The following is a 16819-nucleotide window of genomic DNA, read 5'->3' on the forward strand; positions in this document are numbered from 1 at the left end:
AACTGCATTCCAACCTGGGCCCCAGAGCAAGACTGTCTCTTAAAAAAAAAAAAAAAAAAAAGTAACATGTTTGGGCTATTAAGCTAGGCCATGAAGAAGGCTGAATGATATCCTCCATTTATTCAGATTGTCAAACTCCGAAATTTTTAGTAGCTTCTCAAGATAAAGCTAAATTCTAAGAAAGTGCATATGTATAAATTATATATGTGTGTGTATATATGTATATAAACATGTATTTATGTGTATGCATATAATCTATATAGTTGTGGAAGAAACACACTTGGGTATCAATTATCATCAAAATTCCTTATCCAATAATACATCATTAATTTTTATTAACAGTCCAGGATTTGTTTAGCATCTTGTTTAACATTTGAAAATCAAAACATAAACTTTTTGGTTCTCAAGGATAGTGCTATTAAAAGAAAATCTTGAACATCGTGGTTAGTAATTTTTTACTTACTGAACAAAAACTTTTGAAATTTCATTGTGGGACTTAATCTATTTACATTCCTAAAACTGAGAATAATGTATTTGAGATCCTTGTATGCTAGTATACATTCATAAGATTCTACTGTTCTCATGAAACCATTTGACTGGCAAACATATTCATTACAGTTTCAAAAGAAAACACCCTATTTGACTCACCAGAAAAACCTTTGTGATCTATATCCTATTATTTCTACTGCTGCTGCTGAGCATGGAATACATTTGGGGTAGAAACAGGGGAGGAAAGAGATAGATTTATTAGGGTAATACCAACTTGGCTCCCCCTGCCCCCTCCACCTAAAATTAGGAGGTCAGTGAAAGAACTGCAAATGAATGTAAAGAGGAATATTTCCTGTACTACTGTAGAAATTTTAGAGATTAAAAACCCCTATGATTTGTTCTGTACCTTTTGAACAATGAATGACACCCCTCCCATCTATTTTCCAATTTTATAGTAAAAATCGGATTTAGAATCAGGATCTAAAATTTTCCTTTGGTGTAAAAAATAGTTTTGCATTTTATGAAAACAATTGGCCTTTTAAAAATTAATCACATATATAATTGAATATATTGGTTGCATATCAGAAGAAAAGGTTTAAGGATTAAAGCATTCAAAGAACAGTAATTTGGTGGAATTTCAGTCAATGTTATGGGATCATGTCAGAGATGAACCCTTCTTTTATCAAAATTCCAAAGGTGGATCCATATTTTATAAAATTTGATACCAAATAAATTATGTTATAGGAAGATTTCAATATTGTCTCAAACATTGCAGAAAAAATTTAATATAGTCAAATTACATGAAAAGGCAAGAATATTGATCATGTTGATGGTATTTCTAATATTTGGAAAATGTTATAAAAAGAAGTATAAATACTATTCAGATTCTGAAAACCATGGCAGATGCAAAATTAAATGAGTAACAGTAATAAATGAATTAAAAATTAGACAAAAGCATATTAAATGACAAAACAGCAAAGCAAAAATAGAATTGTCATTAATATTAAATAGTATACTGTTGTAAAATATATGAAAGTATTAAAAGTATTATAATTAAAAATGATTCTTATCCTAAATATGAAAATAAATATCAAATAATATGAAACATAACATCTAATTGTTTGATAAGAAAAAATAACACAAAGCGGAGAAAATAAAAGACACCTCACTATTCCCAATGTGGTTATTATTTATGGAATGGATAAAACATGTTGTAGAAAAGGTCATTACAGTTAGGTTAGCACATAAAAAACCAACATGCCACATCTACCTAAATAATTTTGTAGAACACCTGAAAAAGCAAATTTCATCAAATTTAGACAGCTTATAGTGGAATAACTGAGTATGGTGAGGTATTAACTAACACTAAGTTTCACAACGGGCAGCTTCTAGCTGGTTCGTTGAAGCTGGATCTCGGCCATGCAAGGATCATTGGACAAGAAATCAGTTGAGCTGGACTAGAGCTGCCCAATTGTCTTAATAATGAATGCTCCACACTGTCTGTTAAGTAAAGAGAAAATATAGATCAGGAAGACTGAATGGAAAAAAAAAGATAAGTTAGAACAGATGAGTGCAGACCATCAATCAACATTCACTAAATATTTGCAGAACCTTGGTACCAATTAAATTAGAATGTTACAAAGTGAGAGGCTAGCAATTAGGAGGGCTCCAGAACTCAGGAAAACCTGCTCTCTGAGAGCTTAGAATCTATATTAGACAATCTCTAGTCTAGTGTTACAGTATAAATGTTGAGTAAATAAAATGAGGGATGGGTCAGCACAGATTACGAGTTACAACATTTCCTTCTATTAGGTGGGTCTTAAAAACTTGTTTTTAAAAGGGGAATAGTGTTTTTGGCAGGAGGCTATTTAGAACGCTGTCCAAAACCCAAAAGTATCCTTTAAGTGGGCATAAGTAGGACAGGCATACAGGTACTTATGCTGTATAATTCAGAAGAATTCCATATACCTGTGTCATCCTGGGATTTTTTGTTGTTGTTGTTCATACTAGTTTGGGTCAAAGAATCAACCTAGTTACTACTACCTTTTTGGCAATTTGGGCCTAGGCCAGCTCCTAATTTAGGGAATCATGCTATCCTAAGACATATTTTAAATTTTGGATAGGCTCAAAATTTTCCATATTTGTTCCACTGTCTCTAGAGCAGTGCTGTCCAATAGAATGGTCAACGCTGATGGGAATGTTTTACGTCTACACTAACAAGTATGGTGGCCACTAGTCCCATGTGGCTATTTAGCACTTGAAATGTGGTTAGTTGCAACTCAGGAACTGAATTTTTAATTTAATTTAAATTAATTTAAAATTGAAATTCAATAGCCTCATGTGGCTAGTGGGTGCCATATTGGAGGCAACATGGCTTTAGTGGCTCAAATTTGTTGGGTTTGCTAAAACCAAACTCTACAGACTGGCCTAGATTTCCCTGGCCTGTTTAATACCATCCAGTACCATTTACTAATGTTCATAGCTGTATTCCCAGTGTCTACAATAATGGCAAACACAAGGTAGGTGCTCAATAAGCATTTGCTGAATGAATAAAATCTACTATGTTAATACACAGCCATTCATACCTAGTTAACTACTTAGAGATTATTGGCTGTAACCCAGTATACACTGGTCCTCTCAGGAGAAATAAAGATATATGAAGTCAAACTGTTTTATGTATGTGAAATTACTTGGTTAAAGGCTCAATGTGCTAGAGAGAACAGGGAGCAGTGCTAACTTCAGTATATTAATATATGAATAATTTAGGTTGATAAATATGGGAAAATGAGAGAATATATCTCACTCTATTGCCCAGGCTGGAGTGTAGTGGCGTGATCTCAGCTCACTGCAACCTCCGCCTTCCAGGTTCAAGCAATTCTCCTGTCTCAGCCTCATGAGTAGCTGGGACTACAGGTGCATGCTACCATGCCTGGCTAATTTTTGAATTTTTAGTAGAGACGGGGTTTCACTGTGTTGCTCAGGCTAGTATCAAACTCTTGACCTCAGGTGATCCACTCACCTCGGCCTCCCAAAGTGCTGGGATTACAGGCATGAGCCACTGTGCCCGGTCAGAGAATATAATATTTAATGGTAAGAGTGTGGCTAAAAGTTGATGAGAGTGATAAGAGGGGAAAATGGAAAAATTGATGTCGGATAAAAAACTAAATTCAGATTTTATGTATGACTAAAAGATGGAAAGTGAAGATGTAGAAGTCTTGAAGAAATATATAGTAATCCCAGGCTGGGCGCCGTGGCTTACGCCTGTAATCCCAGCACTTTGGGAGGCTGAGCAGATAGATCACGAGGTCAGGAATTCAAGACTAGCCTGGGCAATATGGTGAAACCCTGTCTCTACCAAAAATAGAAAAATTAGCCAGGCATGGTGGCGTGCACCTGCAGTCCCAGCTACTTGGGAGGCCGAGGCAGGAGAATCACTTGAACCTGGGAGGCAGAGCTTGCAGTGAGCCAAGATCGCGCCACTGCATTCCAGCCTGGGCGACAGAGCAAGACTCCATCTCAAAAAAAGAAAAGAAATATATAGTAATCCCATTAGGCAGTAATAGAGCTTTGAAAAGGGATTTGGCAGTGGAGAGAGATTAATACAGCTGACCCTTGAACAACATGGGTTTGAACTGCATGGGTGCATTTATTAAATATATGTGAAGTTTTTGTCTGAGACAGTCTCATTCTTTTGCCCAGGCTGGAGTGCAATGGCATGATCTCAGCTCATTGCAACCTCTGCCTCCTGGGCTCAAGCGATTCTCATGCCTCAGCCACCTGAGTAGTTGGGATTACAGGCATGTACCACCATTCCTGGCTAATTTTTGTATTTTTAGTAGAGACAGGGTTTTGCCATGTTGGCCAGGATGGTCTTGAACTCCTGGCCTGAAGTGATTCCCCTACCTTGGCCTCCCAAAGTGCTGGAATTACAGGCATGAGCCACTGCGCCTGGCCACTTATATGTGAAGTTTTTTCAATAAATATATCAGAAAACTCTTTGGAGATTTGCAACAATTTGAAAAAACTCGCAGATGAGCTGTACTGCCTAGAAATACTGAAAAAGTTAATAAGGCACTTTTAAAGTTAGGCATGTCATGAGTGCATAAAATATATGTAGGGTCATTCTATCATTTACTACCATAAAATATACACAAATATTTAATAAAAAGTTGAAATTTATCATAACTTCTACACACATAGACATGGTGCCATTTGCAGTTGAGAGAAATGTAAAGATGCAGTACTATATCATAAAATTTACTTCGTAAAATTTACTGTAGTACATACTATACTACTGTAAAAATTTCATAGCCACTTCCTGTTACTATTGTAGTAAGCTCAAATGGTGAGCTCAAGTGTTGTGTCTGCTTAAAATACTGTGTGATGATAATCATCTCTGCGTGAGCAGTTCACCTCTCCAGTAAAATGCATATCAAAGTAAAATTTAATGTCTCTCAGTTTTTGCATATTTCTCGTGTTTAGTGCAACACAGTAAACCTTGAATAACACCATAGGACCCTTATGAAATGCTACTAGTGATGCAGGAAGTGCTCCCAAGAAGCAAAGTCATGACATTACAAGAAAAAGTTGAATTGCTTGACATATACTGCAGATTGAGATCTGCAGCTGAGGGTGCCCACCATTTCAAGACAAATGAATCCAGTGTAAGGACCGCTGTAAAAAAAAAAAAAAAAAAAAAAGGAAATTCATGAAGGCATTGCTGCAACTATGCCAGCAGGCACAAACACCTTGCACTTTTTGTAAAATAATATCTTTTTATCTTGTATTGGAAAATATGGATTTTATGTGGATGTGGGATTGCTAAGATAAGAAAGGCATTCCTATAGACTCTAATATGATTCGAGAAAAAGCAAAGTCATTATATGATAACTTAAAGCAAAAGGAAGGTGAAGGATTTAAAGCTAGATAATTTAATGCCACTAAAGGGTGGTTTGATCATTTTAGAAAGAGGTTTGGCTTAAAAAATGTCAAGATAACAGGAGAAACAGCTCCCAAAAGGCAGCAGATGAGTTCCAAGATGCCATTAAGAAAATCATTGAGGAAAAAGGATATCTGCCTAAACAAGTTTTTAATGCAGACAGAAGTGCCTTATTAAAAAAAAAATACTGCAAAGGACTTTATTAATAAGGAAGAGAAGCAAGCACCAGGATTTAAGGCAGGAAGGTAGAGGCTAACTCTAGTGTTTTGTGCAAATGCAGTCAGGTTTATGATCAGTACTGCCCTTATCTATAAAGCTACTAATAACTGAGTCTTGAAGGGAAAACATAAACACCAGATGCCAGACTTTTGCACTGAAGGCATCAAAGTGGTCTACTTGTCCCTAAACACAGTGCGTCTAATTCAACCTCAGAGGGTCATAAGGACCTCTAAGGTTCATTACACATGATATTCTACGGAGAGAATTGTCAATGCTATGGAAGAGAATCTCAAAAGAGAGAACATCATGCAAGTCCGAGGGATTACAGCATTGAAGGTGCCATTGTTATAGAAAAAGCTGTGAAAACCATCAAGCCTGAAATAATAAATTCCTACTGGAGAAAACTGTGTCTAGATGTTGTAAATAACTTCACAGGATTTACAACAGAGCCAATCAAGGAAATCATGAAAGAGATTATGGATATGGCAAAAATGGTGGAGGGTGAATGGTTTCAAGATACAGATTTTAGAAAAATTAAAGAGCTAATAGACACTACACCAGAGGAATTTACAAAAGACAACTTGATGGAGATGACTGCTTCTGAACTAGTACCAGACAATGATGGAGAAGACATAGAAGATGCACTGCCAAATTGACATTAGACAGTCTGGAAGAAGGGTTCTGATTATACAAGACTGCTTTTGACTTCTTTTACAACAGACTTAGAAAACTCCCGTAGAAAGACAGTTTAGAGGACAAAGAGAATTGTGCTATAATTAGTAGTTGATAAGAGAGGAAGAAATATATTTCTTAAAGAGACATTGAAAGATCAAACTGAAGGCAAAGAAAGAGAGTCACATCTTAGGAATAATAAGAGTTGAGGACAGGCTAGTTGACAGTATTGAATTAAAGAAAATCTAAGAGGACATGGACTAGCACAAGACCCTTGGCATTTGGCTAATAAGAAGCTGCCAAATATATCTTGGTAATATATCTTAAGATGAGTAGTTTGAATAGATTGCAATATTGAAGAAACAATTTCATATGAAATAATTTCATATGGAATAAAAAAGATACCCCTATATTTCTCCCCCACACCTTTCTAAGACAGATAAATTAAAAATGTTAATGATGCGTAGAATACAAAATCCTGCTACCTGCTCTCATCATATGTCCTGAAAGTAGAGGAAGATGTTATCTAAAGAATGTTTAAAAATCTATTCTGTAAGAGATTAAGGTTTCATAAGTTGAATTTTATGTCATGAAAAGTACAGTGCCTATCCATGTAGTCTAGGTTCTAAGGGAAAAGAAAAAACATTAGGTAAAAGGAGAAAAGAATGTTCAATTAGAAGGAATGATAGACTCAGAATGCAAGGAAAGTAAGTGCTCAAACTAAGAATGGAAAACCATAATTGGATATGAAAATAAAACAGTAAGATTTTTCCCTATAAAAGAAGTGTAAGATTTACTCAGAATACTGTATCAATCAATACTCATCCTTACACAGTAATGAATGAATATCTCAAATTACCTTTTACTTACACTTTCCCCCCACTTAAGTATTTTGGCTAGGAAGGGCTTATGGCAAATGTAAATATCAAAACAGCCCAGAGGCTCAGGGTCAGATAATCCATGTTAAACTAAAAAGTAGATTTAAAAGATATAATTAAAAATGAAATTATAACAAATGAATTTCTGCTATATTTCATATTATACTTTAAGAGGATACATTAACCTGTTAATGGATTAACTCAAGGGTCATAAAACTATGGACAGCAGGCCAAATCTGGCTCATCACCTATGTTATAGATAAAGTTTTACTGGAACACAGCCTTTCTCGTTGTTTCTGTTATGTCTATGGCTACTTTCATGCTACAATGGCAGAGTTGGGTAGTTTTGATAGCAACTATGTATTTAAGCCTGTAAAACTGAAAACATTTGGTATTGGGCCCTTTTGTGACCCCCGGTTTAACTTTCCAGTCTGGAAAGAAATTTTCAGGCTGAGAACTTCTGATATACTATGAAAGGAAACCTTAATAAGGTGCTTTAAGTGCATAGGGTGAATATATTCTTGCTATGGACTGAATGTTTGTGTCCCAGCCAAGTTCATATGTTAAAGCCCAGTCCCCAGTGTGATGGCATTTGGAGGTGGAATCTTTGGGAGGTAATTAGGTCATGAGGGTGAGCTCTCATGAATGGGATTACTGCCCTTTTAAGAAGAGACAGGAAAGAGCTTGCTTCTGCTATCTCTGCTTTTCACCTTGCAGAAATGAGAAGACAGACATCAGCAAACCAGGAAGTCAGTCCTTAACAGATACCAGACCTCCCAGCACCTCAGTGTTGGACTTTCCAACCTTTTCGTCTCCAAAACTTTGAGAAATAAATGTTTGTTGCATAAGCTACCCAGTTTATGATATAGCTGTTATAGCAGCCTGAACTAAGACAACTTTATAATGTGGGAATAATTTATTACCAGGCTTAAATATATTGGATTCACTTTAATTAAATGAAAGTTCAAATCAGAAATGATAAGTTTAATAGAAACCTTGAGAGAAAGAAGCTATAAAATACTGGTGCTTTTGAGACTACAAAGAACAGGATTAACTAGATACATGTTTAGATATTTAGGAAAATAAGTATTTGTGCACTTGTTACCATGGTTAAGTTAAATCTCTATATATTCTGTGTTTTACTGTTAGTTAAAAAAATGATGAGGGGACATCCTTGCCTTGTTGCTGACTAATAGTTTTTATTCATTTCAAAATAGAAAAGTGATACCCTTTGAGTCACAAATGTTCACATAATAACTTTTAGAAATGTACATTATAGTATATATCACTTAACCTGATATCCTAGAGAGGATCCATTGATATTCCCCTCATTTATTTCTTTTACTTCTTTCCAAAACAAGGTAATTTAACTTAGGTCCTGTCAGTTTCAATAAAAAGTACATGTTGGCACTGAATTTTGCCATATTTAAAGGAAATAGCCATTAACAATTCTAAAGTAACAGTTAAAGTTACAAGAAAACTATGGGCTCAGGTCATGAAGAAAGTTGAAAGTTATCTTGAGGGTAAGGTCTTATTAATTGTATTTACATCACTGCAAAATTATTCTTCAAATGTCATGCTCAATGGATGTTTGATGAACTACTGAGAATGAGCTCTTACTTAAGGCTTGTCATATGGTAGAGCCCATATGTTATTTCTATGTAAAGGGCAACTTATGTGATTTATAGAGTTAACTAATGGCCCATAATACATGAAGATTCTGCCAGATTTGACAGTACATAGCAATATGTAACAGAAATGGCAATAATAACTTAAATCCTTAAGTAAAGTTTTATTTTAGCTACAGTTTTTTTTTTTTTTTTGACAGAGTTTTGTTCTGTCGCCCAGGAGGCAGTGCATTGGCATGATATTGGCTCACTGAAAGCTCTGCCTCCTGGGTTCAAGTGATTCTCATGCCTCAGCCTCCCGAGTTGCTGGGATTACAGACATGCACCACCACACCCAGCTAATTTTTTTTTTTTGTATTTTTAGTAGAGGCAGGGTTTCGTTGTATTGGTCAGGCTGGTCTCGAACTCCTGGCCTCAAGTGATCTGCCCACCTTGGCCTCCCACATTGCCGGGATTACAGGCATGGATGTCTGTGCCAGCCTATTTTAGCTATAGTTGTAATATCATCCTCCAATTAAATACATACTTTTTTTTCCAGATTAGAAGGATAAACACACTGATCTGATTTTTTATTCCTTTTCCTTATTTTTAAGAAACTTACTTAAGGAGCAGCATTCAAAAATGAGAAAAAAACTTACCAAAAGTCAATATAGGAAGTGAAAATAAAGGGAACTGAGGTAATCTCCAGCTCATATAAGCATTATATGAATAAGACAAAATTGACAGTATGGAATAGAAAAGATATCCTATAAATATTTTTTAAGTAAAAATTATTTGACCAAACTTTAAAGTTGAATGAGGAGGCTTTTAAATAAACCTTGGTTTAAATTTCCAGGATGACAATGAAGAACTCTTCCTTAAAGGTTTACAAGAAGAAATAGGCAGCTATTTTCCCATTGCAATGAAGAGCTAATACAGTTTGGGTTAGGAATATCTCATTGCAGAAAGAATTTATTCTGCAAAGATAAAGTGTTCTGCAATGTACAAATACTTTAAAATTTGCTATTATTTTGAAGTTTAAATATAAACAAAAAATACAACACTTAAATAACACTGGTTCATGAATGATATACCTAAGGTCTAAAGCACTTAAGAAAGAATGGCAAAGAAAATGTATGGAATGGAATTTTATCTGAATGTATTTTATCTGACTTAGTTGTACACAGAGAAACTAACTCAAATTCACAGAATTCTATTTAAAGTGGGGTGGAGCCAAGATGGCCGAATAGGAACAGCTCCAGTCTACAGCTCCCAGCGTAAGCGACACAGAAGACGGGTGATTTCTGCATTTCCAACTGAGGTACCGGGTTCATCTCACTGGGGAGTGCGGGACAGTGGGTGCAGTGCACCATGTGTGAGCTGAAGCAGGGTGAGGCATCGCCTCACCCAAGAAGCACAAGGGGTCAGGGAATTCCCTTTCCTAGTCAAAGAAAGGGGTGACAGACGGCACCTGGAAAATCGGGTCACTCCCACCTTAATACTGCACTTTTCCAACGGGCTTAACAAACGGCAAACCAGGAGATTATATCCTGCACCTGGCTCGGAGGGTCCTATGCCCATGGAGCCTCGCTCATTGCTAGCACAGCAGTCTGAGATCAAACTGCAAGGCAGCAGCGAGGCTGGGGGAGGGGCGCCTGCCATTACTGAGGCTTGAGTAGGTAAACAAAGTGGCCTGGAAGTTCGAACTGGGTGGAGCCCACCACAGCTCAAGGAGGCCTGCCTGCCTCTGTAGTGTCCACCTCTGGGGACAGGGCACAGACAAACAGAAGGCAGCAGTAACCTCTGCAGACTTAAATGTCCCTGTCTGACAGCTTTGAAGAGAGTAGTGGTTCTCCCAGCACACAGCTTGAGATCTGAGAACAGGCAGACTGCTTCCTCAAGTGGGTCCCTGACCCCTGAGTAGCCTAACTGGGAGGCACCCCGCAGTAGGGGCGGACTGACACCTCACACGGCCGGGTACTCCTCTGAGACAAAACTTCCAGAGGAACGATCAGACAGCAGCATTCGCGGATCACGAAAACCTGCGGTTCTGCAGACACCATTGCTGATACCCAGGCAAACAGGGTCTGGAGTGGACCTCTAGCAAACTCCAACAGACCTGCAGCTGAGGGTCCTGTCTGTTAGAAGGAAAACTAACAGAAAGGACATCCACACCAAAAACCCATCTGTACGTCACCATCATCAAAGACTAAAGGTAGATAAAACCACAAAGATGGGGAAAAAACAGAGCAGAAAAACTGGAAACTCTAAAAATCAGAGCACCTCTCCTCCAAAGGAACGCAGCTCCTCACCAGCAATGGAATAAAGCTGGACGGAGAATGACTTTGACGAGTTGAGAGACGAAGGCTTCAGAAGATCAAACTACTCCGAGCTAAAGGAGGAAGTTTGAACCAATGGCAAAGAAGTTAAAAACCTTGAAAAAAAATTAGACGAATGGCTAAGTAGAATAACCAATGCAGAGAAGTCCTTAAAGGACCTGATGGAGCTGAAAACCACGGCACGAGAACTACGTGATGAGTGTACAAGCCTCAGTAGCTGATGCGATCAACTGGAAGAAAGGGTATCAGTGATGGAAGACTAAATGAATGAAATGAAGAGAGAAGAGAAGTTTAGAGAAAAAAGAATAAAAAGAAACGAACAAAGCCTCCAAGAAATATGGGACTATGTGAAAAGACCAAATCTACGTCTGATTGGTGTACCTGAAAGTGATGGGGAGAATGGAACCAAGTTGGAAAACACTCTGCAGGATACTATCCAGGAGAACTTCCCCAATCTAGCAAGGCAGGCCAATATTCAAATTCAGGAAATACAGGGAACGCCACAAAGATACTCCTCGAGAAGAGCAACTCCAAGACACATAATTGTCAGATTCACCAAAGTTGAAATGATGGAAAAAATGTTAAGGGCAGCCAGAGAGAAAGGTCGGGTTACCCACAAAGGGAAGCGCATCAGATTAACAGCTGATCTCTTGGCAGAAACCCTACAAGCCAGAAGAGAGTGGGGGCCAATATTCAACATTCTTAAAGAGAAGAATTTTCAACCCAGAATTTCATATCCAGCCAAACTAAGCTTCATAAGTGAAGGAGAAATAAAATACTTTACAGACAAGCAAATGCTGAGAGATTTTGTCACCACCAGGCCTGCCCTAAAAGAGCTCCTGAAGGAAGCACTAAACATGGAAAGGAACAACCGGTACCAGCCACTGCAAAAACATGCCAAACTGTAAAGACCATCAAGGCTAGGAAGAAACTGCATCAACTAATGAGCAAAATAACCAGCTAACATCATAATGACGGGATCAAATTCACACATAACAATATTAACCTTAAATGTAAATGGACTAAATGCTCCCATTAAAAGACACAGACTGGCAAATTGGATAAAGAGTCAAGACCCATCAGTGTGCTGTATTCAGGAAACCCATCTCACGTGCAGAGACACACATAGGCTCACAATAAAGGGATGGAGGAAGATCTACCAAGCAAATGGAAAACAAAAAAAGGCAGGGGTTGCAATCCTAGTCTCGGATAAAACAGATTTTAAACCAACAAAGATCAAAAGAGACAAAGAAGGCCATTACATAACGGTAAAGGGATCAATTCAACAAGAAGAGCTAACTATCCTAAATATATATGCACTCAATACAGGAGCACCCAGATTCATAAAGCAAGTCCTTAGTGACCTACAAAGAGACTTAGACTCCCACACAATAATAATGGGAGACTTTAAAACCCCACTGTCAACATTAGACAGATCAATGAGACAGAAAGTTAACAAGGATATCCAGGAATTGAACTCAGCTTTGCACCAAGCGGACCTAATAGACATCTACAGAACTCTGCACCCCAAATCAACAGAATATATATTTTTTCAGCACCACACCACACCTATTCCAAAATTGACCACATAGTTGGAAGTAAAGCTCTCCTCAGCAAATGTAAAAGAACAGAAATTATATCAAACTGTCTCTCAGACCACAATGCAATCAAACTAGAACTCAGGATTAAGAAACTCACTCAAAATCGCTCAACTACATGGAAACTGAACAACCTGCTCCTGAATGACTACTTGGTACATAATGAAATGAAGGCAGAAATAAAGATGTTCTTTGAAACCGATGAGAACAAAGACACAACATACCAGAATCTCTGGGACACATTCAAAGCAGTGTGTAGAGGGAAATTTATAGCACTAAATGCCCACAAGAGAAAGCAGGAAAGATCTAAAATTGACACCCTAACATCACAATTAAAAGAACTAGAGAAGCAAGAGCAAACACATTCAAAAGCTAGCAGAAGGCAAGAAATAACTAAGATCAGAGCGAACTGAAGGAAATAGAGACACAAAAAACCCTTCAAAAAATCAATGAATCCAGGAGCTGGTGTTTTGAAAAGATCAACAAAATTGATAGACTGCTAGCAAGACTAATGAGGAAAAGAGAGAAGAATCAAATAGATGCAATAAAAAATGATAAAGGGGATATCACCACCGCTCCCACAGAAATAGAAACTACCATCAGAGAATACTATAAACACCTCTACGCAAATAAACTAGAAAATCTAGAAGAAATGGATAAATTCCTGGACACATACACCCTCCCAAGACTAAACCAGGAAGAAGTTGAATCTCTGAATAGACCAATAACAGGCTCTGAAATTGAGGCAATAATTAATAGCTTACCAACCAAAAAAAGTCCAGGACCAGATGGATTCACAGCCGAATTCTACCAGAGGTACAAGGAGGAGGTGGTACCATTCCTTCTGAAACTATTCCAATCAGTAGAAAAAGAGGGAATCCTCCCTAACTCATTTTATGAGGCCAGCATCATCCTGATACCAAAGCCTGGCAGAGACACAACAAAAAAAGAGAATTTTAGACCAATATCTTTGATGAACATTGATACAAAAATCCTCAATAAAATACTGGCAAACCAAATCCAGCAGCACATCAAAAAGCTTATCCACCATGATCAAGTGGGCTTCATCCCTGGGATGCCAGGCTGGTTCAACATATGAAAATCAATAAACGTAATCCAGCATATAAACAGAACCAAAGACAAAAGCCACATGATTATCTCAATAGATGCAGAAAAGGCCTTTGACAAAATTCAACAACTCTTCATGCTAAAAACTCTCAATAAATTAGGTATTGATGGGATATATCTCAAAATAATAAAAGCTATCTATGACAAACCCACAGCCAATGTCATACTGAATGTACAAAAACTGGAAGCATTCCCTTTGAAAACTGGCACAAGACAGGGATGCCCTCTCTCACCACTCCTATTCAACATAGTGTTGGAAGTTCTGGCCAGGGCAATCAGGCAGGAGAAAGAAATAAAGGGTATTCAATTAGGAAAAGAGGAAGTCAAATTGTCCCTGTTTGCAGATGACATGATTGTATATCTAGAAAACCCCATCGTCTCAGCCCAAAATCTCCTTAAGCTGATAAGCAACTTCAGCAAAGTCTCAGGATACAAAATCAATGTGCAAAAATCACAAGGATTCTTATACACCAATAACAGACAAATAGCCAAATCATGAGTGAACTCCCATTCACAATTGCTTCAAAGAGAATAAAATACCTAGGAACCAACTTACAAGGGATGTGAAGTACCTCCTCAAGGAGAACTACAAACCACTACTCAAGGAAATAAAAGAGGATACAAACAAATGGAAGAACATTCCATGCTTATGGGTAGGAAGAATCAATATCGTGAAAATGGCCATACTGCCCAAGGTAATTTATAGATTCAATGCCATCCCCATCAAGCTACCAATGACTTTCTTCACAGAATTGGAAAAAACTACTTTAAAGTTCATATGGAACCAAAAAAGAGCCCGCATCACCAAGTCAATCCTAAGCCAAAAGAACAAAGCCGGAGGCATCACGCTACCTGACTTCAAACTATACTACAAGGCTACAGTAACCAAAACAGCATGGTACTGGCACCAAAACAGAGATACAGACCAATGGAACAGAACAGAGCCCTCAGAAATAATGCCGCATATCTACAACTATCTGATCTTTGACAAACCTGAGAAAAACAAGCAATGGGGAAAGGATTCCCTATTTAATAAATGGTGCTGGGAAAACTGGCTAGCCATATGTAGAAAGCTGAAACTGGATCCCTTCCTTACACCTTATACAAAAATTAATTCAAGATGGATTAAAGACTTAAACATTAGACCTAAAACCATAAAAACCCTAGAAGAAAACCTAGGCAATACCATTCAGGACATAGGCATGGGCAAGGACTTCATGTCTAAAACACCAAAAGCCATGGCAACAAAAGCTAAAATTGACAAATGGGATCTAATTAAACTAAAGAGCTTCTGCACAGCAAAAGAAACTACCATCAGAGTGAACAGGCAACCTACAGAATGGGAGAAAATTTTTGCAACCTACTTATCTGACAAAGGTCTAATATCCAGAATCTACAATGAACTCCAACAAATTTACAAGAAAAAAACAACCCCATCAAAAAGTGGGCAAAGGATATGAACAGACACTTCTCAAAAGAAGACATTTATGCAGCCAAAAAACACATGCTAAAATGCTCATCATCACTGGTCATCAGAGAAATGCAAATCAAAACGACAATGAGATACCATCTCACACCAGTTAGAATGGCGATCATTAAAAAGTCAGGAAACAACAGGTGCTGGAGAGGATGTGGAGAAATAGGAACACTTTTACACTGTTGGTGGGACTGTAAACCAGTTCAACCATTGTGGAAGTCAGTGTGGTGATTCCTCGGGGATCTAGAACTAGAAATACCATTTGACCCAGCCATCCCATTACTGGGTATATACCCAGAGGATTATAAATCATGCTGCTATAAAGACACATGCACATGTATGTTTATCACGGCACTATTCACAATAGCAAAGACTTGGAACCAACCCAAATGTCCACCTATGATAGACTGGATTAAGAAAATGTGGTACATATACACCATGGAATACTATGCAGCCATAAAAAATGATGAGTTCATGTCCTTTGTAGGGACATGGATGAAGCTGGAAACCATCATTCTCAGCAAACTATTGCAAGGACAAAAAACCAAACACCGCATGTTCTCACTTATAGGTGGGAATTGAACAATGAGAACACATGGACACAGGAAGGGGAGCATCACACACCAGGGACTGTTGTGGGGTGGGTGGAGTTGGGAGCGATAGCATTAGGAGATATACCTAATGCTAAATGATGAGTTAATGGGTGCAGCACACCAACATGGCACATGTATATATATGTAATGAACTGCACATTGTGCACATGAACCCTAAAACTTAAAGTACAATAATAATAAAATTAAAAAAAAAGAATTCTATTTAAAGTCTGAATAATGAAAAATAAAGCAGAAAATTACTGCAAAAAATACAGTAAACATTCTTACAAAGTGAACCATTGAGACATAATTATTTCCAGGTTACATGATACATTTGAGGTAAAAATTATTGTAAAATTTATTTAAAAAATGCATAAGATCAAGGGGAAATGTGATCTATTTTCTCTCTTTAAAAGCTTTTGGAATTTTTTCTATTATTCCTGCCATTCTGAAATTTCACAATAATTGGCCTTAGTGTGAGTCTTTTGCAGTAATTGTGGCAAGTAGTTGGTAGGCCCTTTCAATTTAGAGACTCTTGTCCTTAAGTTTCTAGGAAGTTTTCTTGTATTCATTTATTGATAATTTCCTCCAGTGATTTTTCTCTATTCCTCTTTCTGCAATTTAAAAAATATTTGACTTCTTGGATTAATCTAATTTTATCTTTTCTCTATTATTCACCTCAGTCTTTTTTGATTCTACTTTCTGAAAACTTTTGCCTGTAATATTTAACTCACACATAATTTATTTCAGTCATCACATTAGTGGAAAAACTAGTGACATTTTAGAATAAGGTGTATAGTTTAGACGACTGTACTGATGTTCATTTCCTGTGCCAGTGCCCTCTAGCCAAAGGATGAAGTAGGTGAAGGATATACAGAAA

General features: G+C 37.4%; 1 protein-coding gene across 3 annotated transcripts in view; it reads right to left on the reverse strand.

Annotated features, from left to right (window-relative positions):
- Nucleotides 1-1256: 1256 nt before the first annotated feature.
- Nucleotides 1257-16819, reverse strand: part of BOLL (boule homolog, RNA binding protein) — a 63219-nt gene continuing 47656 nt past the window's right edge. For 2 of the 3 annotated variants that reach the window (XM_002812705.5, XM_002812706.5), the window contains exon 11: nucleotides 1257-1989. In XM_002812705.5, the coding sequence (XP_002812751.1) occupies nucleotides 1966-1989 (24 nt within the window). In that variant the 3' untranslated portion in view covers nucleotides 1257-1965. The remainder of the gene's footprint in view (nucleotides 1990-16819) is intronic. The other variant, XM_054549633.2, reaches the window with a different exon arrangement.

This window comes from Pongo abelii, chromosome 11 (assembly GCF_028885655.2).
Source record: "Pongo abelii isolate AG06213 chromosome 11, NHGRI_mPonAbe1-v2.0_pri, whole genome shotgun sequence".
Lineage (NCBI taxonomy): Eukaryota > Metazoa > Chordata > Mammalia > Primates > Hominidae > Pongo > Pongo abelii.